The 22,920-nt window shown below is 47.6% G+C and overlaps 4 protein-coding genes across 13 annotated transcripts in view; 2 read left to right on the top strand and 2 right to left on the bottom strand.

Annotated features, from left to right (window-relative positions):
- Nsd1 (nuclear receptor binding SET domain protein 1) overlaps positions 1 to 5,411 on the top strand; it is a 161,452-nt gene extending 156,041 nt beyond the window's left edge. For 8 of the 10 annotated variants that reach the window (XM_023716456.1, XM_023716461.1, XM_023716460.1 and 5 more), the window contains exons 22-23: positions 1,238 to 1,442; positions 3,482 to 5,406. In XM_023716456.1, the coding sequence (XP_023572224.1) occupies positions 1,238 to 1,442; positions 3,482 to 5,109 (1,833 nt within the window). In that variant the 3' untranslated portion in view covers positions 5,110 to 5,406. Of the gene's footprint in view, positions 1 to 1,237; positions 1,443 to 3,481 lie in introns of all 10 variants that reach the window. The other 2 variants (XM_004632281.3, XM_023716463.1) reach the window with 1 other exon arrangement.
- Positions 5,412 to 11,200: 5,789 nt separating this feature from the next.
- Rab24 (RAB24, member RAS oncogene family) lies at positions 11,201 to 13,377 on the bottom strand. Its single transcript, XM_004632279.2, has 8 exons — positions 12,912 to 13,377; positions 12,759 to 12,827; positions 12,481 to 12,559; positions 12,313 to 12,380; positions 12,124 to 12,223; positions 11,871 to 11,921; positions 11,672 to 11,734; positions 11,201 to 11,553 (listed from the first exon to the last, which is right to left on the bottom strand). Exons 1-8 carry the CDS (start codon positions 13,026 to 13,028, stop codon positions 11,489 to 11,491), a joined length of 612 nt encoding a protein of 203 aa, XP_004632336.1. The 5' UTR covers positions 13,029 to 13,377; the 3' UTR covers positions 11,201 to 11,488.
- Positions 13,378 to 13,457: 80 nt separating this feature from the next.
- On the top strand, positions 13,458 to 17,248 carry Prelid1 (PRELI domain containing 1). The gene is made up of 6 exons (XM_023716381.1): positions 13,458 to 13,720; positions 14,272 to 14,497; positions 16,312 to 16,425; positions 16,540 to 16,618; positions 16,817 to 16,952; positions 17,221 to 17,248. Exons 1-6 carry the CDS (start codon positions 13,629 to 13,631, stop codon positions 17,246 to 17,248), a joined length of 675 nt encoding a protein of 224 aa, XP_023572149.1. The 5' UTR covers positions 13,458 to 13,628.
- Positions 17,249 to 17,645: 397 nt separating this feature from the next.
- Mxd3 (MAX dimerization protein 3) lies at positions 17,646 to 21,981 on the bottom strand. The gene is made up of 6 exons (XM_004632278.3): positions 21,848 to 21,981; positions 21,484 to 21,589; positions 20,795 to 20,824; positions 20,556 to 20,670; positions 18,167 to 18,350; positions 17,646 to 18,090 (listed from the first exon to the last, which is right to left on the bottom strand). The coding sequence occupies exons 1-6, from the start codon at positions 21,915 to 21,917 to the stop codon at positions 17,975 to 17,977; spliced, it is 621 nt and encodes a 206-aa protein (XP_004632335.1). The 5' UTR covers positions 21,918 to 21,981; the 3' UTR covers positions 17,646 to 17,974.
- Between the last annotated feature and the right edge of the window lie 939 nt (positions 21,982 to 22,920).

The raw sequence follows: 22,920 nt of genomic DNA, 5'->3' as shown, positions 1-22,920 counted from the left end.
ATTTGTTAAATGGGGAAAGTCACCTCTATATTTTAATGGATTTCATTTTTTGTGTAGTTGTTCACTTAAGATGTCACCTGATTTGTCTCCTATAAATTAAAATAGTATTTTAATTCATTCCAAAGTTAATAGTGTCAAGTTTCTACATTAAGGACTTTACAGGTTGGCAGCCTATGTCCAAGTTTAGAAATGGGAGATCACTATGAACCGATTGGAAATGCTGGCCTTTTAGAATAGAATGGGCCTTAATCAACAGCAGTACATACAAAGTCTGGCCAGTTGTGAATGTGTTGTTACTGACTGGTCCTGAATGTTTCTTTTGTTTTGGTCCTGAATGTTTCTATGTTAAGATGAACAATGTGACACGCATAGTGGCACGCCCCTGTAATCCCAGCACTTGGGAAGCTGAAAACAGGAGCATCACTACAAGTCTGATCTGTGTAGTGAGACCCTGTAGACCCTGTACTAAATTAAAAAAATAATTTTTAAAAAGATGAATAATGTGGTGAAAGTCACGGGGTTTGATGACCAAGTATAGGCTGCAGGGAATGGAGATGAATACTGTTAGCTGCACAAGGGTCTATTTTGACTCAAAGTAAGAGTCATAATTACTTTTCTGTGTCTTTATAATGTTTGGTGAAGGTTTGTTGAGTAAGAAATTTCATGTATATACAAACACTAGTGCCTTTGGCTTTGAATTAGATAAATATAGACATGTAGTAAATGATTTTCAGTCTTCAACCCTATATAAAATATAGCATTTTTTAAAAGTTCTGCCATATGTTTTATTTTTTTATTTTTTTTTGAAATTGTGCAAAACTTCTTTTATTTATTTTTTTTTTTTATTTTTCAACAAATAATACACTGCATATATTCTTCTCAGTGGTTAATTGCTGTACAAGATGCGGACCTGTGATCCTATTTACAAACACCATTATCTGCCATATGTTTTAAATTAATGTTGTTCCATGTGCCTTTCCTGTGTCTCCCTCCCCCTTTTTCTTCATAGTAGTCTATAACAACTCTCTTATTCTAGAGGAGAGATCAAGACTCAGAGAGAGGGGCCAGGAAGATAGCTCAGTGGAATAAGTGCTTCTCTGGCAAGCGCAAGGGCCTGTGATCAATCCCTGGTTCTGGGGGAAAAAAAAAAAAAAGACTCAGAGGATAGTTAATCTGGTCATGGTTATACAACCTAAGGTATTAACAAACTGCTGACTGCTCAATGTCTGACCTCTAGAATCAACCCATTGCCACAGAAGAAAAGTCAAAAAAATTTAAGAAGAAGCAACAGGGGAAGCGCAGAAGCCAGGGTGAAATCACAAAAGAACGAGAAGATGAGTGTTTCAGCTGTGGGGATGCTGGCCAACTGGTCTCCTGCAAGAAACCGGGCTGCCCCAAAGTTTACCATGCAGACTGTCTCAATCTGACCAAGCGACCAGCAGGTTGGTGCCAGAATCCATATAGAGTGCTGCTTGTTCTCTGCCAGAATCCTGAGGTTCTGATAGTACTTGATTACTAAATGGAAAAAAGTAGCTATTGCTTTTCCTCATGTTTAGTTATATAGTCTATGTTCTCATTCTGGAAATAAGTGGTAACTAAGGCTTAGAATCATAAATTATAGAAAGTGCAAAAAAATTTTTAAATTTCAAGTACTCTATTTGTCTCATCTTCCCAGTGGCACAAAAATGTTAGTTTTTCTCTATAATACATGTGATGAAATAGTTAAGACTGAGATAAGTTGCTGTGATTAGATGAAGGAACTGGATTGAAAACCAGGTTTTCAGAGGGCCAGCGAGATAGCTCAGCAGACTTTAAGTGTCTGCTTAGGCAAGTGCAGGGACCGGGGTTCTATTCTGGGTACTGCATGCCACACTGGCCCTGCCCCCGGGCATGCTAAGCTGGGGACAGAGTCCAGGCATGGTGACACCTTTCTGTAATCCCAGCACTAGGGAGGCTGAAGACAGGATGATCACTACAAATCCGACCTGCATAATGAGACCCTGTACCAAATACATTAAAAAATAATAATAATCATGCTTTTTGAGAAGAATGAAAATTGAGATAGGGAGCCTCAGCAACATAGTACCTGCCTGGCAAGTGCAAGGTCCTGAGTTTGATTCCTGCTACCAAAAAAACAACCCATAGTAAAGCCTTTGGGTTGTTCTAGTCAGTGAAAGATGGGGTGACACCCCTCTAGTCACTGTGTACCTAACTTGCCCTGCACTAGGTCTCTTCTTTTACGATGTAAATTTTTTTGCTTTGAAGAAACTAGTCATATCTGTTAAAATGTGAGAGAGCTGCTCAGGCAGGATATTGTGATTGCATAAGTTGATAACTGCTCATAATTTGGAGTTTGAAGATTAGAAGGATTTGGAAATGCTGTTTTTAAGAGTAAGAGATGAGTAGGGAGTCATTCCAGGATGAGGTGATTATGTATCACTAGTGATCTGTATTGAAGAATTAACAGAAATAGAACCTTGGAGTGCAAGTGAGATATCTTCCTCAACTGGCTTTCCTTTATTATGTCAAAAAGGAAGATGGGCCAGGGATATAGTTCAGCAGAACAAGTGCCTGCCTGGTAAGCACATGGTCCTAAGTTCGATTTTCAGTTGTTCCCTGCCCCAAATGTCTTCCTGAGTTGGCTTTCTCCTTTATTTGTCAGGTTTATGAAATAATAGAAACCCTAGGCTATATAACATTGAAATGTGAATGCCAGGATATAAACTTGGGACTTAGATATCTGAGAACTGATTCGTCAAGGCAGTCATGAACATGGGGTGATATAATTGATTGTGCCTGTATCCCAACAGTGAGGCCAAACATAGTTTATTTGGGGTGGGAATGCTGGCTGTAGTCAAAACTCAGATTTCTTATGAAAGGGGAAAAGGTAGGTACAAGCTCACATTGAGTTTGAGTCTTTTCCACTGATTCTATTTGAATAGTATAGAAAGTTTTGTGTTTTGAGACTTAAAGTTGAACTAAGATACGTTTCCTTTTTTTTCCTCCAACTGTGTAGCATTTTCCTATTTCTGTTAAAAAAACATGTAAGCAGGGGTATACATAGCTAAAGTGTTTCTCTTTGAGATCCATATTTGAAAAGTGTCCAGTACAGTGGAGTTTGCAGAAATATGAAAGTAGTATTCAAAAGCTTCATCCTAAATTAGGGATTGGTTTAGTTGGGCTTTTGTTTTTCTTCCTTCCTAAAAGTACTTTAAAGATATGAATTTACTCATGCTTTTATTTAGTCAATAATTGCTCAACCTTGATACTTTGCTGTTATTCTATGTATTGTTTTGTACAGAAGAGGGAGGAAGCTGAAATTCTGGGGAAGGAATAATAGAAGGTAAGTGGCATAAACTCTCTGAAAAAGGTAGCAGTTTGAAAAAGGCGTTACAGCCACTAAACTGAACCTGTTTTAGAGCCATGGCTCATCTCACATACATCTTTTTCCTAAGCTTTTATTCATTTTTTATATTTTCAGGGAAGTGGGAGTGTCCTTGGCACCAGTGTGACATCTGTGGGAAGGAAGCAGCTTCCTTCTGTGAGATGTGTCCCAGCTCCTTCTGCAAGCAACATCGGGAAGGGATGCTCTTCATTTCTAAACTTGATGGGCGTCTCTCTTGTACTGAGCATGATCCCTGTGGGCCCAACCCTCTAGAACCTGGGGAGATCCGTGAGTATGTGCCTCCCTCAGTGCCGCTGTCTCCAAGCCCCAGTACTCACCTGGCAGAACAATCGTCAGGAATGGCTGTTAAGGGGCCCAAGATGTCAGATAAGTCACCTGCTGATGCCAGCCAGTCATTGCCGCTCTCTAAAAAAGCTCTGGCAGGGACTTGTCAAAGGCCACTGCTACCTGAAAGACCTCTGGAGAGAAGTGACTCCAGCTCCCAGCTTTTAGATAGGGTCAGAGACCTGGCTGGATCAGGGACCAAATCGCAAACCTTGTTACCAAACCAGAGGCCACTGGAAAGGCCACCTGCAGTGGAAGGACCAAGACCACAGCTATCTGACAAACTCTCTCCAGTGACCAGCCCAAGCTCCTCGCCCTCAGTGAGGTCCCACCCACTGGAAAGACCTCTGGGGATGGCTGATCCAAGGCTGGATAAATCTATAGGTGCTGCCAGCCCAAGGCCCCAGTCACTGGAGAAAACCCCCGCCCCCACTGGCCTGAGACTTCCACCGCCAGACAGACTGCTAATCAACAACAGTCCCAAACCCCAGACATCTGAGAGGCCTACAGACAAATCCCACACCTCTTTGGCTCAGAGACTTCCACCTCCTGAGAAAGTACTATCAGCTGTAGTACAGACCCTGGTAGCTAAAGAAAAAGCACTGAGGCCTGTGGACCAGAATACTCAGTCAAAAAACAGAGCTGCTTTAGTGATGGATCTCATAGACTTAACTCCTCGCCAGAAAGAACAGGCCCCTTCTCATGATGTCACACCACAGGCTGATGAGAAGATACCAGTGTTGGAGTCAAGTTCATGGCCTGTTGGCAAAGGTCTGGGGCATATGCCACGAGCTCTGGAGAAAGGCAGCATGTCAGATCCCCTTTTCCAGTCACCTGGGAAAACTGCACCTCATTCAGAGCACACCTGGCAAGCTGTTAAATCACTCACCCAGGCCAGACTTCTTTCTCAGCCTCCTGCCAAGGCTTTTTTGTATGAGTCAGCTACTCAGGCTTCAGGAAGAGCTCCTGCAGGAGCTGAGCAGACTCCAGGGCCTCCCAGCCAACCACCAGGCATGGTGAAGCAGGTGAAGCAGATGGCCGGAGGCCAGCATCTACCTGGACTTACTGCCAAAAGTGGCCCATCTTTTAGGGCTCTTGGAAAGGCTCCATCCTCCCTCCCCACTGAAGATAAGAAGTTGGCAACTACAGAGCAGAGTCACTGGTCCCTTGGAAAAGCTTCTTCAGGGACAGGTCTCTGGCCCATAGTGGCTGGACAGGCACTGGCACAGTCTTGCTGGTCTGCTGGAAGTACACAGACATTGGCACAGACTTGTTGGTCTATTGGAAGAGGGCAAGACCCCAAACCAGAGCAAAGTACACTTCCAACTCTTAACCAGGCTCCTTCCAGTCATAAGTGTGCAGAGTCACAACAGAAATAATACCTGTAAATGTCACACGTCCAGACAAGCTGTACCCAGGGTACCATAGGGGAGGGGAATCTATGTTTCTTTCTTTGCCCTCTTTGAAAAACAGACCTATCCCAACACTTCTACTGTTATTCTTTCCTTGTATTACAGTACTCAGAACTCTTGTGATAAATAGCCAGTGGGGGGTTTCTGGTTTTGTGACCCATGTGTGGAAATTCAACTGGCCCCAGCCATGCAGACAGACAGACTTGCATCTCTTTTCCCCAATTTTTACACACAGTCAACTTACAATAAAAAGTCCACTCTGGAGTCAAGCATGGAGTTCAATTCCGCTGGTCAAGCTGGAAAGCATAGGGGCCCTTGATGCTATTTCTCCAGCCTAGCAGAGCCTCATTGAGGGCACTCCATGAACTATTGGGAGGGAGCATTCATGTGTGCTAGGCTTAGTGTGCTCACTAACGGAAAACACAGATACATAAAAAAGCCTGAGTCCTATAAGCATAACTTGCTGCGTAGGTTCCCAAAGCTGTTTTCAAGAACCTTTGACCTGGAAACAACAGAAAATACTGAGGGGCCTTGGATTTCCAGGCTTATTTTAACATGTTCTGTGTGGCATCAGAAGTAGCTATGTGAAACAAGTGTCTCCTGGTTGTGTGAGGGCATGCATGTATATGTATACATGCATCTTCAAAACTCTTTTGTGGATGGAAGTATCAAGGTCAAGAATAGGTTTTGGCTGTGGCAGCTGCTACTTTCATCTGCATTGTACCCAGTCTGCAGATATATCCTGGAGAAGCAGCTGATTTAGGAGGAACTGGGCTCTATGAGAATGTAGCTAGCTTTCTAGCAGTGAAGAGAATTGGCAAGCTTACTTTTCTTTTGTATGAATTTTTACATGAATCCATCATCATCATTCCCCACCCGTTTTCTCAAAACACTCAGGTGCTTTCAGATTTCAGTCTCAGGCAATGGACATAGGGAATCTGGCCAGCTGTGAGCCAGACACACTAAATTTCAGAACAGTGCTGGACCCTAATGGAGAATTATTTCTGCCCTAGTCCTTTGTCTTTTTAATTTTGAACTGAGGGAGTCCTCTTTACCATCTCCCTGAGAATTGCTGTGCTTCTTATGGAGAACACTTGCCTGCTGACTTAGTTCAAAAGCCAGAACCTTTCCCTAAGACTGGAGAAAGAAAATGTTTGGAGCAATTTCCAGTCTAAGAGATGATTCCTCATTAACTGCTGATTATCTGTTACTGCTGCGCTGAGCTGGGGGACACAAGGGCTGGGAAATCTATTGGTGCTACTCTGCCCTACCAGTCACCCAGCTCAACCTGCCAACAGGTAGTGCTGTTTGGCTAGTTCCTTCCCACTCACCCACCCCTCCTTTGTCCTTAATCCAGACAAATCTCTCTGCTTTGCCAATTTAGCTAGCAGCTTTAGCCAGTAGGTGACATCCTGGCCCTAGTGTCTTCTGACCATTGTGTCAGGTACTGCTTTTACATTCTCAACAGGATTCTGTATCTTGTCCCAACTTTCTCTTAAGTTCCTACTAAGATTACATCACTTCCAGGGGGGAAGGAACAGTAGTTATAGAAGCATTTGCGCTTTATATAAAGATTGAAACAGAAAAGGCTTTTATTTCCCAAAGCCTAATCTGTGGGGCTGAGATACTTGAACTTAGGCATAGGGTCAAGGCTGGGCAGGGCTGTCCTGAGTTTAAAGGCTATCCCTGCATTTCACTGAGACCTCAGAATCTGTTCTGTGATTTCTACCTGCCTGGTTCTTCCATTTCACCCTTTTTATCCTCTCTTCCACATCATCAGAAAAGCTGTTTAAAAGGAAGAGAAATATATAAAGCATCTTATTTTCTTTTAAAAGAATTTTAAACCATGAAAGATATTTTTAAAGAAATTACCCAGAACATTAAAGTTCACTATATTAAGTATTTATCATGTGTGGAATAAGTATATAACTGCAGCTAGTAGGCCCCTTCCCTAACCTTTTAGGTTGTGAGTAGGTTGCTTGGTGCCAGTCCTATGTGCCCTTTGCTCTCCTGTCATCTGTAGTTGTGATAAAAAATCTGCACTGCACTGTCAAAATCTCCCTTCACTATGTTGTGTGTTCAGTTATCTTATTAGCTTTGTTTCATGAAATAAACTGTGAATTTTTTTGGGGGGTGGGCATGCAGGCTATGTAAAGTTTTAATTCTCAACTAGCTTGTTCTGTAATAGGCTATGATAGGTGATTGATTTTGACAGCAATCTAGAAATGTCTCACAGATCAGGAGGGAGTGAAGGACAGGGGGCTGCAATTGGCCACTTTTTGGTTTTGATTTGTTTTTTTCCATTCTTTACCATTCACTAGAGGCTTTGTTCCAGACTTGCCTAGGAAAACTTCTGAGCTATGTATTTGGTTTTGGGCGACAGTTCTTTCAATGCAGTGACAACCAGGTTGCTCTCCAGAACCAGACTCAGGGTGTTGAATGGAAATTAGAAAGTCAAGCCATTGGGCCCACTGTAATAACATGGAAGCAGTCACTATCCAGTTAGAAGCAGTCAGCACAGCTGCTGGGAAATGATTCACATATGGAGGTGGGGAGAGGATGACCCAGCAGCCTTTTCAGACTTCTCCTGAAGCCTGCAGTGAGACCTTCAAAGGAGTGTGTGGACTGGCAGTAAATCTTTTACTTTAGAAACTTCTGATAGATGTGCGGGGTGGTATTTTATTGTCTGGTATTTGGCTCAATACTTGGAGATTAAGTTCTCAAGAGAGTCTGCTTATGAGCCAGTTTCCCAGAAGCCTTTCTGAGGGGCAAGCCAAAGATGGAAATGCTCCATAGGTAGCTAAAAAAATTAATACCTCTCTGAATCCTGATAAATCAGAAAAAATTATGGAAACTGATAGAATTTGTATTCAGAGTCTCATGTTTCTCCTGCTGGAACTAACTTATTCTAATATAAAACAGCTGTCATTGCCACAAAAGCATCTATGATTTTAGATACCTGCTTTTTTCTAGTTACTCAGTTTGGGATTACTTAAATCACTGTTGATTATCTTCTGAGCCAAATTCATCTTTTTGACATTGATTAAAAGAATTATTCTTGAAATTGCCCACCCTACACTACAGTCAAGGTATGAGGTATACTAGTAATCTTGTGGCACCATATGCTTATGAAACTGGAGTCCCAAGTTGTATTTTGATGTTGCCTTGTGAGAACTATCAGGCAGGAAGGAGTGCTGGTCCATGTGCAAAACAATCGAGAGCATTAAATTTGATAGGTTTTACTAGTAGCTCCTATACAAAGGTTTTCTCCTAAGACTTTGGACATTGTCAGCCTCTTAGGGTTTGTCACAGGTCAGAGGGCCCAGTGGCCTAACCTCCAAGACCATGGCAGGAAAGGCATTACCTCAGTCCTTTTTCCTGCTGAGTAACATTTGACTTTTCATGTGTTAAGACATTCCAATCATTTAGAGCTAGGTAACTGCTCTGGGAGCTCTGTTTGCCTGTGGCCATTTAGCTCTCAGCTGAACATCCTAGGCCAGTACAACAGGGCCAGGAGTTGCTGCAGGATAAATTGAAATAATTGTTTTGTGTACACACACATAATGATGGTGCTAATTTCATTATATAAATACACACTGCCAAGGTTTGAGGGACTGGTTACTTGAGAAAGTTGGGTTCCTATTTGGAAGGAAAGAGATTTCATACAAGAAAGTAGCACCTCATTGAAGCCTGTACCCAACCCTGGAGTGGTCCCATGCAATCCAGAGGTGGAAGAAATCCTAGAACTAGGTTAAAGGTGGTCACGGATTTTTAGACCTGGGGGTCACTTTGTGCAGAGCCTCTATCCACACCACCAGAAATAGGCTGGTAGAGAGCTCTGGGTCTCCCTCCAATACCTTCTGCCCCTCTACCTCTTCTACTCTCATGAAAGCATCTTTGTTGCTTATGAAGATTTTAAGGGTAATACTTCTTAAGAAAATGAAGAGTTTACTTAGCAATCTACAGACTCAGAATGTTTCTTGCCAGCATAAGCAGAACAGTACATAATAAATTCTTCTGTGGTCCTTTCCCTAGAGTTGCCTTCTCATGACTATGATATCAGGCTATTAGGGGCTCTGGAACAGCAACATGGGGCGCAGTAAAGCTCCATGGACAAGCAAACATAGGGAGTAGAGCACAAATGAACAGTCCTGGTACATTATGCTCCAGGGTAGGTGGAGCAGGTAGTCTCCCAGCTTGAGGTGGTGCTGCCTGTGTGTGTATGTAAGTGCGTGGAAAGTGGTGAGTGCAACACACAGGAGCTTGTGGAAGAGCAGCTTTGTAGGTCTTTGCAAAAGAAACAAGCTGACATGAGAGATCTGTTTTTATATTTTTAAGAGAGGGGAGGGGCAGGGGATCCAGCCAAGGCCCATCACTGTTGCCTCCCCCACCTTGTCCTGTCACCTCAGACTGTCAGCTGGAAGTGAAACTCCTAGTGAAAAAGAGGGGAACCCTGTGCTAGGAATCCCCATAAACATGTACTGTAATTCTTTGTATATATAAAAATAATACTGTAAAGTAAAGTTTAACTTTACTCTTATAGCCCTTGCCCTGTGGTTTTTTTTTTTTAAATATTATCCATGGGAAGGTGTAGCCTAACAAGACAGACTGGACTGAGAATCACAGAACCATCCCAGGAAGAGCTCCCTTTGGGGGACATAGTAGAGCTAAGGCCTTTGGCCAAGCACTTCCCCAGTAGGAGTAACATTGGTTTCCTCCCAGGTGCTACAGCTGCCTAACATCTTAACCTCCAGTTTAGAGTGGCTAGTGTCAGTTTCAGTCTCCTCCACAGGAAGCTTCTGTCACTCAAGAAGGAAGAGTATTTTGAGGAATTGGTTTGAAAAAGAGAAGCGGAACCAAAGTTCTTTGAGTGTTGAGTATGACATTGTTTACTTCAGAGGCAGGAAAGCTAGGGCAAAGGATAGGATGGAAGGTGAGGCCCATAGAATATAAAGGGCTGCATTTCCTTTTGTCAATCAAGAGCTTATCCTACTGAGCCATCTCCCTGGCCCCTTGCATTTCCCTTTGGATGAACAGGAAACACTACCCTGTTTACAGTAACATCTGAACCTTTAGAAATATGAGGACCTTCAAAGCCTAATATTTTGGGGGGACCTTGGGAGTGCATCTCCCGCCGGCCCTGAACACTAGTGTTTCAGCAAAAAGCCTTTAAGGTAAGAGCATGGTAAAGGCACTTAGTACTGAAGTTACTCTTGGATAGGGCTTTGGGGCTTTTTTTTTTTTTTTTTTTAGTGCTGGAGACGGAAATGCTAATAAGCAAGTGTTCTGCTAATGAGTTACATCCCCACTGAGCCTTTCCCATCCTCCAGATGGAGTCTACGGTGACCAGTTTGACCTTAGACTTGGCATCTTGCCCTCAGCCTCCCCAGGACACATGCATGTGGCACCATGCTTGGCTCACTTAGGATCTTGACAGTGGTTGGGTATAAATCATTTAAAGCTAAATAACTCAAGTGTTAAGTCACTTTTCTGTATTAGTAGTTTGAATGGATATGAATGTAGATCCATAAAACCTTTGCATTTTGCTGTTTTCCCTACCATTAAATCACATTTCAGATGTCACTGGGAGGCTCAGATCTGATCATGGGTTTGACCCATGGGCCCATGATAAACAGCAGTGCTAGCCAGACCAACTGTCTTAAATATTAACAGGAATGCCTGGTCCCTTTCTGTTTTAATTTCCAAGTACAATTTAAGTACTCTCTTGCTTTTCTCTGTGCCTAGAAGGAATTGCAAGCTTTGCACAGCCCTATCCCCACCCTCTGACTTTCTCTACCCCACAAAAAAAAAAAAAAGGCTAGGAGACATAGCTCAGTGATAAGAACATTTGCTTAGCATGTACAAGGCCCTGGCTTCCAAACCTAGAACCAGAAAATAAAGCCCATTGTTTCTCCAATATGTTGATAAACCTGAGAAAAAATTTGATTTCCAAAGGAAAACAAAGAATGGAAAGATTGTTAAATAGGAAGAGGCCAAGCCACAAAGGCCCAGAACTTGGTGTCTTGGCACTCAGTCCACACAGCAGGGAAAGGGCTGAGTAATTCATAGTGCACTGTTTTTATTTACAGATCAGAAGCCACTTAAAGAACCTGTAGACAAAGTGCTGTCCAGGACAGAATCCTGAGATTGAAATCAGCCCTTAACCCTCCTAATGCCCAGACCAGAGTCAACCCAATGCTGCCTCCATTCCATGGGCCAGCACAGGCAGTGGCACCTCTGGGGACCTGGGGTAGCTCAGACATTTGAACACCCAATCCCAGACAAGAGTTGGGCCCAACCCTTCTAGGGAATTCCTTTAATTCCCCAACGTCAGATGAGTGGTGCCTCAGTGATGACAACAGCTGTAGAAGTAGGGGTTTGCCTTCTGGCCCAGGTCCACGCCCTTGTCCTCTGTCAAAGAGAAGGTGGCAGCTCAGCACCACTGTGTTGGAATCAGATAACTCCAAATGAAGAGGGTTTAGAGGCAGAAGAACTTACAAAAGTCTATAAAGGATGAGGAAGTACACACCTGTCATCACCTGGAAGGCAGCCACACTGACATAATCATCTGCCACTTTCTGGAAGAGCTCGTCTGGCAGGAAATGGATGATCAATGAGGGTCTGATACCAGCAGCCTTGGGATCTCCCAGTGACCCAGCCCAATGGGTTCTCCTGCTTTCTCGGGTGCCTCTGCCTATTCCTACTGTGAGGCCTCAGGACATACTCACCCACACTCTGGCCTGTCTTGCTAGATGTTTCAAAGAGCCGAGCTTTGATATCTGCAAAGAAAAATGACTAAGGCTTCATAACAGAATCAGGTCAACAAAGGGGAAGGTTGACAGTTCAAGGAATGCCTTGGACCCCACAGGCTCACAAATATGAGAAAACTCCTAGCACACTTTGCCAAGGTAACCCCTATTTCCTGAAACCCACCCAGCAGTTCCCCCAACCCCCACCCCTTGCCCTGGGTTGAGTAGGTACTGTCGGCATAATCCTGAACATCATGGAAGTCTACACGTCGGCGCCGCCGGTCCTCCTCCAGCAGGTCACTCTTTGTGCCACACAGGTAGATTTGACAGCCCTAGGGCAAAGAACAAGGCCAGGATCACCTTTACAAAACCACAGAGCATCCCCCGCCAACACACAGTGTATCAAGGTCTGACCACCTACCTCTTCTAGGCTTTGCAGCTCCTTTACCCAGAACTTTGCTCTTTCAAAGCTACTACTGTCTGTGAGGTCTTGGTATCCGACATGAAAGATACACAACCAAGGATCAGGAGCTATTTTCTGAGGCAGGCTAGCACCAACCTCTCACTTGAACACACCAAAACACCTTACCATAGCAGACGATGGCAGCCTTGGCACCCCTGTAGTAGATTCTGCTCATGGCTTCATAGCGCTCAGAGCCTGCAGTGTCCTGAAAGGCAGGAAGAGGGTTAGCTTTTGCCTAAGTTACTGACTGAGCTACTTCTCAAGACTGCAAATTAAGACTATGTTCTTCAGACTCCCATTATCCAGATGAGAAATGGCCTCTATGAAACCACCAGTCAGTAATAGGACCTAAGCCTAACAAGTAGGAGTGGGTTTCCTCAAGACCAGATATTCAGGGGACTTACCCAAATACCCAAAGTCACTGTCCGGTCTCCTACGGTCATCACTTTAGCCACGAAGGCAGCCCCAATGGTCTGCAACGAGAGAGAAGAAATTAGGGGCGGAGGTGCAGACTGGCCCTCTCCCATTAGTGCCCCCCCGGGGGGGTTACAACTCACATTTTGGTAGGGCCCCACCAGGAAGCGGTCGTGCACGTATCGTTCCACCAGGCTTGTCTTGCCCACGTTCTCCTTACCCAGCATTACCACCTTGACGTCCACGCGCTGCCCACTCATGCTCCCTGGGCTGCTTCACGCGCGTCAGGGTCCGCTCGGCCCAGGCAGCGCCCAAGCCTCAGGCCCCGACCCGCAGCGCCTGGGCAGCGCCTGTCTGCCCTAGGTCTTTGGCTACGAGCGCCGATTATCCTTCCAAGAGCCCAAGAACTGGGCGGCCTGGGAGCGCGCCGCCAACACCCTCCACGGCGCCGCGCGCCGCCGTGAACTCTTCGTTAGTCACTCACCCTCCCGTTCACCTGCTCGCCCGCCGGGCTTAGACTCTGCTCCGGCCTCTGGATTCCCAACCGAACCTGGGGTCCCCAACAAGACTGCTCCAATCCGCAGCGCCGCGACTCCCGCAGGCGGGGGCGAGAGGGCGGGGCTCCCGGTCACGTGACGCGAGGCGCCGGAAGCGATGTACACGGTACTGCCGCGCCGGAAGTGTCGCGCGGCTGTACTCTCCCCTCATGGCGGCAGCAGTGACTTGGGCGCGGCGAGTCCGTGACTGAAGTGCGTACCTGGCGGGCGTGCGCCGAGCCCAGCCTGGCCCGGTCTCTGCCTGCCTTCCGGCTTCTTCTCCCCTGATGCTGCACTGTTACTGAGCTCACCTAAGCCGTGACAATGGTAAAGTATTTCCTGGGCCAGAGCGTGCTCCGAAGTTCTTGGGACCAAGTGTTCACTGCCTTCTGGCAGCGATACCCGAATCCCTACAGGTAAGTGACCCTGGAGAGACCAAACTCACCACTTAGCTATTTGAAGATCAAAGTGCAGGTCGCCCCTGAGTAATGAAACAAGGAAGGACACGATTTCTTGTCCGACCTTGGGGATATCCGGAACCGTTGCCGTCTTGAGAATACGAAGACCTTGTTGGGGGAGTCGGACTTTCTAGGAGTTGGTGATTATTTACTTGAGGCCCCAGTCACAGGTGCCAGACAGAAGAGGCGGGGGCACGTGAGTTGAGAGTGATCTTGGGGTTGGAAATCCGGGTATTTGCCTACTCGTCTGCCGGTGGCGCTCTCCAGTAGTGTAATAAGTCGTGAGATCTGTTCCAGCTGGAAGACTCAAGAATTTATATCAGGGAGGAGTCAGGAATTGGAATTTACCCTGGGATAGGTTCAGACTACCTAATTCTGAATCATATATGGCACGGATCACTCAGAAAGATTGCAGGAAGACATGGCCTGGAGACTCCATATTGAAAACTCCACTAGGCAGTCTGTCAGGGGCAGGCTTCTGAGAGTCCCCTTAACTCTGACACCTGCAGCAAACATGTCTTGACGGAAGACATAGTACACCGGGAGGTGACCCCTGACCAGAAGCTCCTGTCTCGGAGACTCCTGACCAAGACCAACAGGATGCCTCGCTGGGCAGAGCGATTGTTTCCTGCCAATGTTGCTCACTCGGTGTACATCCTGGAGGACTCTATAGTGGACCCACAGAATCAGACCATGACTACCTTCACCTGGAACATCAACCATGCCCGGCTGATGGTAAGACCTTGCCTCCCCCAAAAGAAGTAGATTGTTTTTCAGTTATGCAACTAGAGTTCTTTGGCCTGAGATGGTTCTGAATTACTGGGAACTGGGGCTCCAGGGTGCAACCTGAGATTATCTTTGTTAGAGCTAGTCAGCCTCTCTGCACCTGTTCCTTCACTCATACAGTGGAGAATGGTTACCCATTTTACAGAGTTGTTGCAGATACTAGGCACAAAGTACTCCTAATGTGTAGCACATGTAGAGGTTTGGAACACAGGAGTGATGCTGAGAGGGAGGTAGAGGTTTTCAGATGAGAATCCATAAAGCCATCAGGTGCTTTAGACATGCCCCAGGAGTTGAAGTTTTAGGCCCCTTGCCCTTTTTACTTCGAGTTCCACACTCTTCTGTTTCACTAAAAGGAATGTAGCACAGTGTTCTACCTGGATTTGTTCCCTTTTTATTTTGAAAAGCCTGAAGCTAGTGGTGTATGCTTGTGATCCCAACATTTTGGGAGTCTGAGTTAGGAGTATTGCAAATTCAAGCCCAGCCTGGGCATTTAGCAGTTTAGTGTGTGTTGGGGTGGGGTGGGGGTGGATCAGAGTTGTTGCTCCAAACAAAAAGTAGATCAGTGCTGGGCGGGGACAAACTAACTCTTGAAGCCAGGCTTTGTGGTATATACCTGTAATCTCAGATTTTGGGAGGCTGAGGCAGAAATATGGAGTTCAGCCTATACAACTTAGCAAGACCCTGTCTTACAATTTTTTGCTAGCAGAATGCACTAGGTCCAGTTCCCTCTACTCATCTCGCCTCCAAAAGCAAAGAAAATCTTAAATAGCTATGGTTTTTTGAGACAGGGTCTTGCTATGTAGCCCAGGCTGACCTTGAACCCCTGGCTATACCTATAGTTTAAATGTTATTAATATGCCAGACATGGTGACACACATCTGTAATCCCAGCACTTGGAAGGCTGAGGTAGGAGGATTGTTGTGAGTTTGAGATTAGCCTGGACTACAAAGTGAGCTCACAGCCAGCCTGAGCTGCATACCGAGACCCTGTCTCAAAAAGACTAAAAAAATAAATAAAATGTCATTAATAGAACACCTTCTTGCACGTGAGTACTCTTGAGGCTTTCAAGGAATTCTCTTTCAGTTTTTCCTCCTAACTTTGAGAGGTGGGTAGTATTCATTGTGCAAAGATAAAAAGATTCACAGAGTGAATATATTCTACAAGGTCACAGAGTATTACCTTCCTCTGGTGCTATACAACATCATGTGTGATTACTACATGAGGATACTAACTCTCCTTGAATGGTGATCCATTTGTGGGAAGTAGAAGCATTTGGGAAGTAGCCATCTACTTTGTCCTCTCTGATAAGAGGTATGATGGTTATCAGACATCTTTTTCCTGACACCATCAGAAAGCTCCAGAACTGCAGTGGCTAGAAGGCACACTGAAAATACTACATGTGGACCCAGCAGCCAAAACAAAGCCTAGGGTCTGTCAGCCCACTGCTCATCCCAATAGACCATGTCCTTCTGATTTTAAAGGTCAGAAGAAAGACTTTTATAGAGGACAGAATGCTTTTTCTTCTGCCTTTTAAGTGCTATTTGCAGATATGATAGGAAGGAATAGGTTTTCATTATTTCCACTTGGAAAAGAAGGCACAGGACCAGCTAGGTGCAGGGCTGCATGCCTGTTACTGTGGAGGCTGAGGTAAGGAATCTGGAGCCAGCCTGAGCAGCATAGCAAAGAGATAGGATCAGTTCTGTGTGTAAGTTGGCAGAGTAGAAGACACCCCAGCATCGTGCTTGGCCTGGCTCCCTGCACAGGTGGTGGAGGAACGATGTGTTTACTGTGTGAACTCGGACAACAGTGGCTGGACTGAAATCCGTCGGGAAGCCTGGGTCTCCTCTAGCTTATTTGGCGTCTCCAGAGCTGTCCAGGTGAGCATGTTGTAGTGTAGCTACAGCTGTAGGGCCCAGAGTTTTGGGCATTAAGGCTGGAGTAGGGGGTCACTAGACAGCTCCCAATCCTTCCCCTCCTCAATCTTTTGCCAGGAATTTGGCCTTGCCCGGTTCAAAAGTAATGTGACCAAGACTATGAAGGGTTTTGAATACATTTTGGCCAAGCTACAAGGTAAGCTTATCTCATCAGCGTAGAATCAGGACCAGTCCTTCTATGAGCCTGGGATTCCTTATGTGAAAGGGGTAGGGGATTACACATGCCACCTTCCCAAAGGGGCCTAGCCTATACGAAGTGACTGCCTGGTAGGGGCAGTGATTAGATGGGTCTTGTAGGTATCATCTGAAGCTAGCCTCCTGCCCTTTACTGCAGGCGAGGCCCCTTCCAAAACACTGGTGGAGACAGCCAAGGAAGCCAAGGAGAAGGCAAAGGAGACAGCACTGGCAGCTACAGAGAAAGCGAAGGACCTTGCCAACAAGGCTGCCACCAAGCAGCAGCAGCAGCAGCAGCAGCAGCAGCAGCAGCAGCAGCAGCAGCAGCAGCAGTTTGTATAGCTGGTGTGGGCCCTGCCACCAGCACCGCCACAGGTCACCAGCCATCATGGCACCGCTCCCTCCACACTCTCCCCGCTGTACTTTATTATTAAAAATCAACTTGTAGCCCTCCTTGCTGTCTGGGTGGAGGGTTGGGCAGGTAGCCTGTCATTTCTGCAGTACACCACAGTATCCATGTCCAAGCCCATCCTGCTTATTCCCCTGTTGGGCAGCTGCCAACAGGTGCAGAGAGGTGCGGAGATTTGCCTAGGTTCACTAGCAGAATGCAGGGCTCTTTGTTCTCTGTGACCCAAGTACCTGGAACAATACCTAGCACATAATAGGCACTCAATAAATACTTGTTGAATTCAATCAGCCCAAGTTCTGGAGTGGAGGCTTTGGTTTGGATCTAGACTCCTGCTTCTTGGTTTGGAACCTCAGGCAGATCACATCAAGTTTGCCTCAGTGTTGTCACCATCAAAGAGAAAACAGCCTGAGTTCTGAGGATTAAATGTACTCCCTGGCATAGTTGGTTTTGGTGGCGGCTGCTGATCTTCCTCTTTCCCAGTTGTGGCTGGACTTCCTGTTTTCATCAGGCAAGACCATGGATGGGAAGTTACGAAAGAGGCTTTTAATGAAAATACTGTACAGTATATATGGGGTGAAGGCCAGGGGCCTTGTCTGGGAAAGCACATGAGGGTCTGAGAAGCTCCTGACCCTGTGGGAGCAGCACAAGCAAGTGCTACCTTAATGTCTGGAAGGCCCAAGCTGCCTACCCTTTGGGGCTCTGGGGTATCCCATATACCTCCCCCACCCACACAGGAGGGGCCACCTGGTAGCCAGCAGCAAAGTCCAGGGAGTACCTGTTCCCATAAAGAGTGTCCTTTCAGTCCATCCCAATAGATAATTGACTCCGAGCAGCCCCCAAGGCTTGGGGAGGGATCCTGCTTGGCGGGATCAGCCCAGTGTGAGTGGTGGGCAGTCGGGGCAGTGAGCATCATAGCCAAGTGCCAGGATTATGCGAGTAGCTGTGCTCCTGGCCTGCGCTGAAGCTCTGCAGCAGCTCTGCTTCACCCCCAAACACCAGGCTCTCCACATCTACTTCCAGTTCCTCTGTACAGGAAGGGGCCAGTTAGGAACCGTAGCCTGCCCACATACCCCTCAAGCCCTTGGGTTTTGGGGCACTCACCTTGGTCAGAGTCAGAGCGTTCAGAGGAGAGCCCAGAGGAGTCCAGGCTATCAGCCCGCAGCCGCTCCCGTTCTCCCAGCCCTGGCAGCCCCTGGAGGTGCTCCAGCTGCCGCTGCAGGCTCTGTTGTTTGCTGCGCAGCTTCTCTTTGAGCCAGCAGGCCCGTTGCTCCTGCTCCTCCAATTTCTGCAGAACCCATAAGAGGAGGGGCTGGGGTCAGCAGGTTGGGCTTCAGGCCTCACTCCATTGCCACATCAGGTGCAACTATCAGACAAGCCACTGTGTCAGGACCCCTGGGAGTGGCTCCAGGTCCTCTGGGAAGCTGACCCGTAGATAACGTGTCTAAATGGGCACAGCATGGGGGATTATGCAATCTCAAATGCCCTCAGATTTTAGTCAAGTAATAAAATTAAATGGGGTACAATGGCCATAAAGACTGGGAATGAGGTACCCTGCAGCTGCATACTGTGTCCCACAGAAACCGCCATCTTCAGAAACCAGTCAGGTACTGCCACATGGCAACTGCCAGATCTCCCCATTTCTTTAAGGGAAGCTAGAAAGCCAGATTTTTTTCCTGTCAGATGTCAGTGCTACCAACTAATTCACACTGTTAGAAAACTAGACTAAACAAAGGCTAGCAATTTGTAACTCCTAACAGAGTTCTTCCCAGGAGCCCTGAGGTTCCATCCCTTATCCTTCCCCATGCTTTGCTACACCTCAAGTTTAGGATCTGGACAGTCCTTGAGCATTCCCACGCATAGCCCTCAGTAGGCAAACGGCTGCACTCATTTATTCAAGAAGGGAACAATGGGCTGAGGTGGCACTTGGACAAGGAATAAGAGCTACCAAGAGGGAGCCAGAGAAGCATGGAGAGTTGAGCTTTTCCTGTGTGTTGGCAGGGAGGGGGTTAAGTGATAAGCCCTGGGTTGGAGAGAAATGAGTTTCACAGAGAGAGGCTGAGGCTGTGTCCTTTCGGGGTTTTCAGGAGGAGCTGGACCTGGCCAGATCTGTGCAGAGCAAAGGGGTCATTCTGGGCAGAGTGGAAGACAACTCAGTAGGAGCCAAACAGAAAGCACAGCCATGTCCAGAAGAGTAATGGGGCTTCTAGGAGTGATCCTCAGACGTGGCCCTTGGGCTAGCCAGTGCCTGAGGAATACATGTCATCCATCTGAGAACCAGGCCTGGCAAGCTTCCTTTGCCAGCCAGAGTATTCAGCCGCAGACTGACAGCAGGCATCTATAAGAAGCAAATGCTTCCCACAGCCATGATTTATTTTGCTGGAAGGGATATGAATCTGTCCCTGCTATGGCCTTCAGTACCTAACGTGGGGCCGCAGAGCAGGTGCTCAATAAATATTTGTTTAAGGAAAGAATGAAAATCAGGGAGCTTGGGCCTGGATCCTGAAGCTGCCTCTCATCAATTGTGCCACCTGCCCCTTAGCCCAGCTGTGCCTTCTTTCTTCTCCTGTCAAAAGGCCAGGAGAACAGGAAAATTTATTGTTTCCAAGAGCACATCTAATGTGTACATAGCTGTAGCTGCCTGGTCCTTTGACTGTGCACAACCATTCCTGTCCACCAGGGGGCATAGCCGACCAATGCAGCTGCAGCAGCCCTGGGCAGGGTAGCTTTCCCCCACCCCCCTTTTCTTGTTTCTTTCCCTCCTTTCCTTCCAACCCCCCTTTCAGTACTGGGGATTGAACCTAGCATCTTTGCTTTGACCTAAATAAATCCCTAGCCCCTCCCCCCTTTTGTATTTTGAGACAGTCTCACTAAATTACTAAATTGCCCAAGTTGGGCTGGAACTTGTCCTGCCACAGCCTCCCAGAGTGCTGCAGTTACACCATATAAGTGTAATCCCAACTGATTGTTCAGCATGCATCACCATGTCAGCTAAAGCTGGCTCTTCACCGTCCTTTCCCTTTCTGATATCTGTAACTGCATCCTAGAAGAGCATCAGGACAGAGAACTTAGGACAGGAAGCCTCAAAGGATAGGAGAAAGAGAATAGGGACCACCGGCTACAACTTAAGGGACCCTTACATAAGATTTATCACAGAGCCTTTCCCACAACTCTCCTCTCCCTGCCAAACCGAAAAGGAGACGGAAGTTGAGACAGGCTAAAGTGATTTGTGTAAGGTCAAGGAGCTGAGATCTAAGAATAATAGTAATAACGACAATGAACATTTATAGGGTGAATTCACTGAAGCCTCAGAACAACCCTCTGAGTTATTTTCTGCTTTTCTTCCCATTCCATAATTTTGGAAACAGTACAAAGACCTCTCCCAAGTCACATAGTCTATACATGGCTCTTTCCCTGGTTCTACCCAAGCCTTCCACACCACATCCCTCCACACAGCCTGGCAAGCTGCCAGGTGCAGGGAAGGCCCCCTCACCTGGATATGCATCCTTGCTCTTCGAAGCAGGCTCAGTGTGGTGTATCGGGCACAGTCAGCCCCTAGGGGCATCTGCTGCTTCAGCTGTTCTAGACACCGCTTCAGCTGGGCCCTCCTGGGGGGAAGGGTCTGGAGGGCAGTGCGAGTCCCAGCTCGAAGGCCAGAGGGTAGCTGAGAAGGGAGGGCCCAAGGGAGGTGGCTCCTGGGACTTGGTGCTGCAGGGCTGGGGTAGAACTCACCTGCGCTTCTCCAGCTCATTGTGCACAGATCTGCCAATACCAGGAAGGATGGGGTGAGGGGTTGTCAGCTATTGGCTTTGCCCTTTAACCCAGGACCCCTTAAGGCTATAGATATTTGCCCCAAACAATCTACCTGTGAGGACCTTGTGCTGGCCTCAAGCATGAGAGCCCTCAGGAAAAGGGAAGGGAAATCAGACACCTCAAAGAACCAAATGCTGAAAGTCCTGCCCAGGTGATTGTAGGGTCCAAATGGGGCTTCCCTGCCAACCAGGCATCAAAGGCTTCCTGGACAGAAGTCACAGTTGAGCTGAGCATAAAACAGAAGTTTCCCACAGTGGATATTGGAGGGAAAGGCATTCAAATGGGAGAGCAAGCAAAGAGTTGGTGCACTGCGAGAAAAGAAGAGGGGGCGGTGATGTATGGAGTGTAGGTGTGAGAGTGAAGTGAGACCCAGAACAGTCTTATTCACACTTCCTGGCACATCAAAGACACTCAAGAAGTAGTCCATAAATGAAAAAAAAAAAAAAAAAAGTGCATGTTTGAGGTGTGGCAAGATGGCTGAAGGGGTATGATTGCCTCTCAGAGCGAGGTACCTGGTCTAGAAGAGGTAAAACGAAGGAAATGGACACTGGAGGGGGCTATGAGGGACAACGCCCACCCAGCCCACCACCACCTTCGTCCCTCCTCACCGCCCACTGTCCAGCGCGCCAGGAGCTTGTGGGGGTCGCTTCTTCCTCCTGTGGATGGGCCCTGGACTGTGGTGCGGGCACAGCGATGCATAGCCATGCTCCGCCTCTGTCAGAGAGAGTTCCGGCCAGTGTCAAGCAGGGACTGGACTCGTCCTAGCAGAAGCCACTTGCAGGACATGGTCAGGTTTTGGCGCCAGAATCATCCCCCAAACCCTCCCTGCCGACTATCCACAGATTCCTCTCGGGTTCAGGGTGGGAGAGCCCGGGAATAACTGTCCTAGAGCAATGAATCTTTCGTTCAAGTTGGGAGCCAAGGCGAGTGTCAGCGAGGTCGCCCAGGAGTCCTGCCAGGATTGTTTCTCACCTCTTTCGCGGCGCTCCAGGAACTCGGCTGCTTGTAGCAGGACCTGGATGTTGCTGGCCATGTGTTCCATGTCGACGACACCTGGCAGCTGGTGGACCTGCGGTGCGGGCTACCGCTGCGGCTGTACAACTTTTGTTACAATGTAACTGACACAGGGCAACAAATAAGGGCTCTGGCCCCGCCCACAGCAGCCCCGCCCGCGGGAACGCCCTGCCTTTGGCCCCGCCCCTTCGGAACGCTAGTGGAGCACAGCCCACCCTCCGGGTGCCGGCTCTCCTGGGGCGGCCTCTGACTCTCTTGGGCCAGGTACTGGTGCCAGCTCCAGGTTTGGTTCCTTGGCGAGGTCCCGCAAGTTAGGGGTTACTGTGTCTTCCCCACTTCATTTAGCAACCCCGACGGTTCCTTGGTGCCTTTGGGCCTCAGTTTCCAGCGAGTGAGGAGTGCCGGACACTTAGAACAACGATATAGGGCTCAAGCTGTTCCCGGGCGTCCAGGCTCGGCCAAGCACTTGAACGCCGTAGGGGCGGGACCGGCCGGGCGCCCATTTGTGGGTTGCCTCCCTGGGGTTGCTGTCGTCATCTTCTGGGCGGGGACGAGGAGCTTCTGAGGTATGATTGGCTGGCACACGGCCCTGCCTTCTCCCTCTGCTGGTCAACAAGTTCGGGCGGGAAAAGAAGCTGGTTTCAAATTTGAAAACCCGGGTGCTGAAGGCGGGGTTGAGCTGGGAACGCGAGCCCAACGCGCAAGCGCTGGCGGAGGGAGCGTAGACCCCACTCCTGATCTCCTGCCTACTACCGCCCCCACCCCTACCCTCGCTCCGGCTCGGCCTCAATGCTCAACTTCCTTTTGTGTGGAGAAAGGATCCTCGCTTGGCTCCCCCACCCTAGTTGTCCAGCAGAAAGCCATTGTTAGCACGAAGACGTCTATAGTGTAACAGCTTCCCAAGGCATTCCATACCCTGGAAGTATGTCTTCTGGCTTTCTAGGGAGCTCTGAACTGGATTCTGTAAATAGAGACTGTCTCTTGTCAGTGCTGACTCAGCTATATGTAATTGGGTCCCCAGCGACTACAAC

The sequence above is a fragment of the Octodon degus genome, unplaced genomic scaffold, assembly GCF_000260255.1.
Source record: "Octodon degus isolate 3935 unplaced genomic scaffold, OctDeg1.0 scaffold00048, whole genome shotgun sequence".
Classification (NCBI taxonomy): domain Eukaryota; kingdom Metazoa; phylum Chordata; class Mammalia; order Rodentia; family Octodontidae; genus Octodon; species Octodon degus.
This window is presented reverse-complemented; position numbering and strand designations above follow the sequence as displayed.

Coding starts and splice junctions, on each gene's coding strand:
- Prelid1 (XM_023716381.1), top strand. CDS start 13,629: ATGGTAAAGTATTTCCTGGGCCAGAGCGTGCTCCGAAGTTCTTGGGAC. Junction 16,426..16,539: donor GCGTCTCCAGAGCTGTCCAG/GTGAGCATGTTG, acceptor ATCTTTTGCCAG/GAATTTGGCCTTGCCCGGTT. Junction 16,619..16,816: donor CATTTTGGCCAAGCTACAAG/GTAAGCTTATCT, acceptor CCTTTACTGCAG/GCGAGGCCCCTTCCAAAACA.
- Rab24 (XM_004632279.2), bottom strand. CDS start 13,028: ATGAGTGGGCAGCGCGTGGACGTCAAGGTGGTAATGCTGGGTAAGGAG. Junction 12,828..12,911: donor TGGTGGGGCCCTACCAAAAT/GTGAGTTGTAAC, acceptor CTCTCGTTGCAG/ACCATTGGGGCTGCCTTCGT. Junction 11,922..12,123: donor TGTTCAGGATTATGCCGACA/GTACCTACTCAA, acceptor TTTTCTTTGCAG/ATATCAAAGCTCGGCTCTTT.
- Mxd3 (XM_004632278.3), bottom strand. CDS start 21,917: ATGGAACACATGGCCAGCAACATCCAGGTCCTGCTACAAGCAGCCGAG. Junction 20,825..21,483: donor GGCGCGCTGGACAGTGGGCG/GTGAGGAGGGAC, acceptor TGGTATTGGCAG/ATCTGTGCACAATGAGCTGG. Junction 20,671..20,794: donor AATGAGCTGGAGAAGCGCAG/GTGAGTTCTACC, acceptor CCTTCCCCCCAG/GAGGGCCCAGCTGAAGCGGT.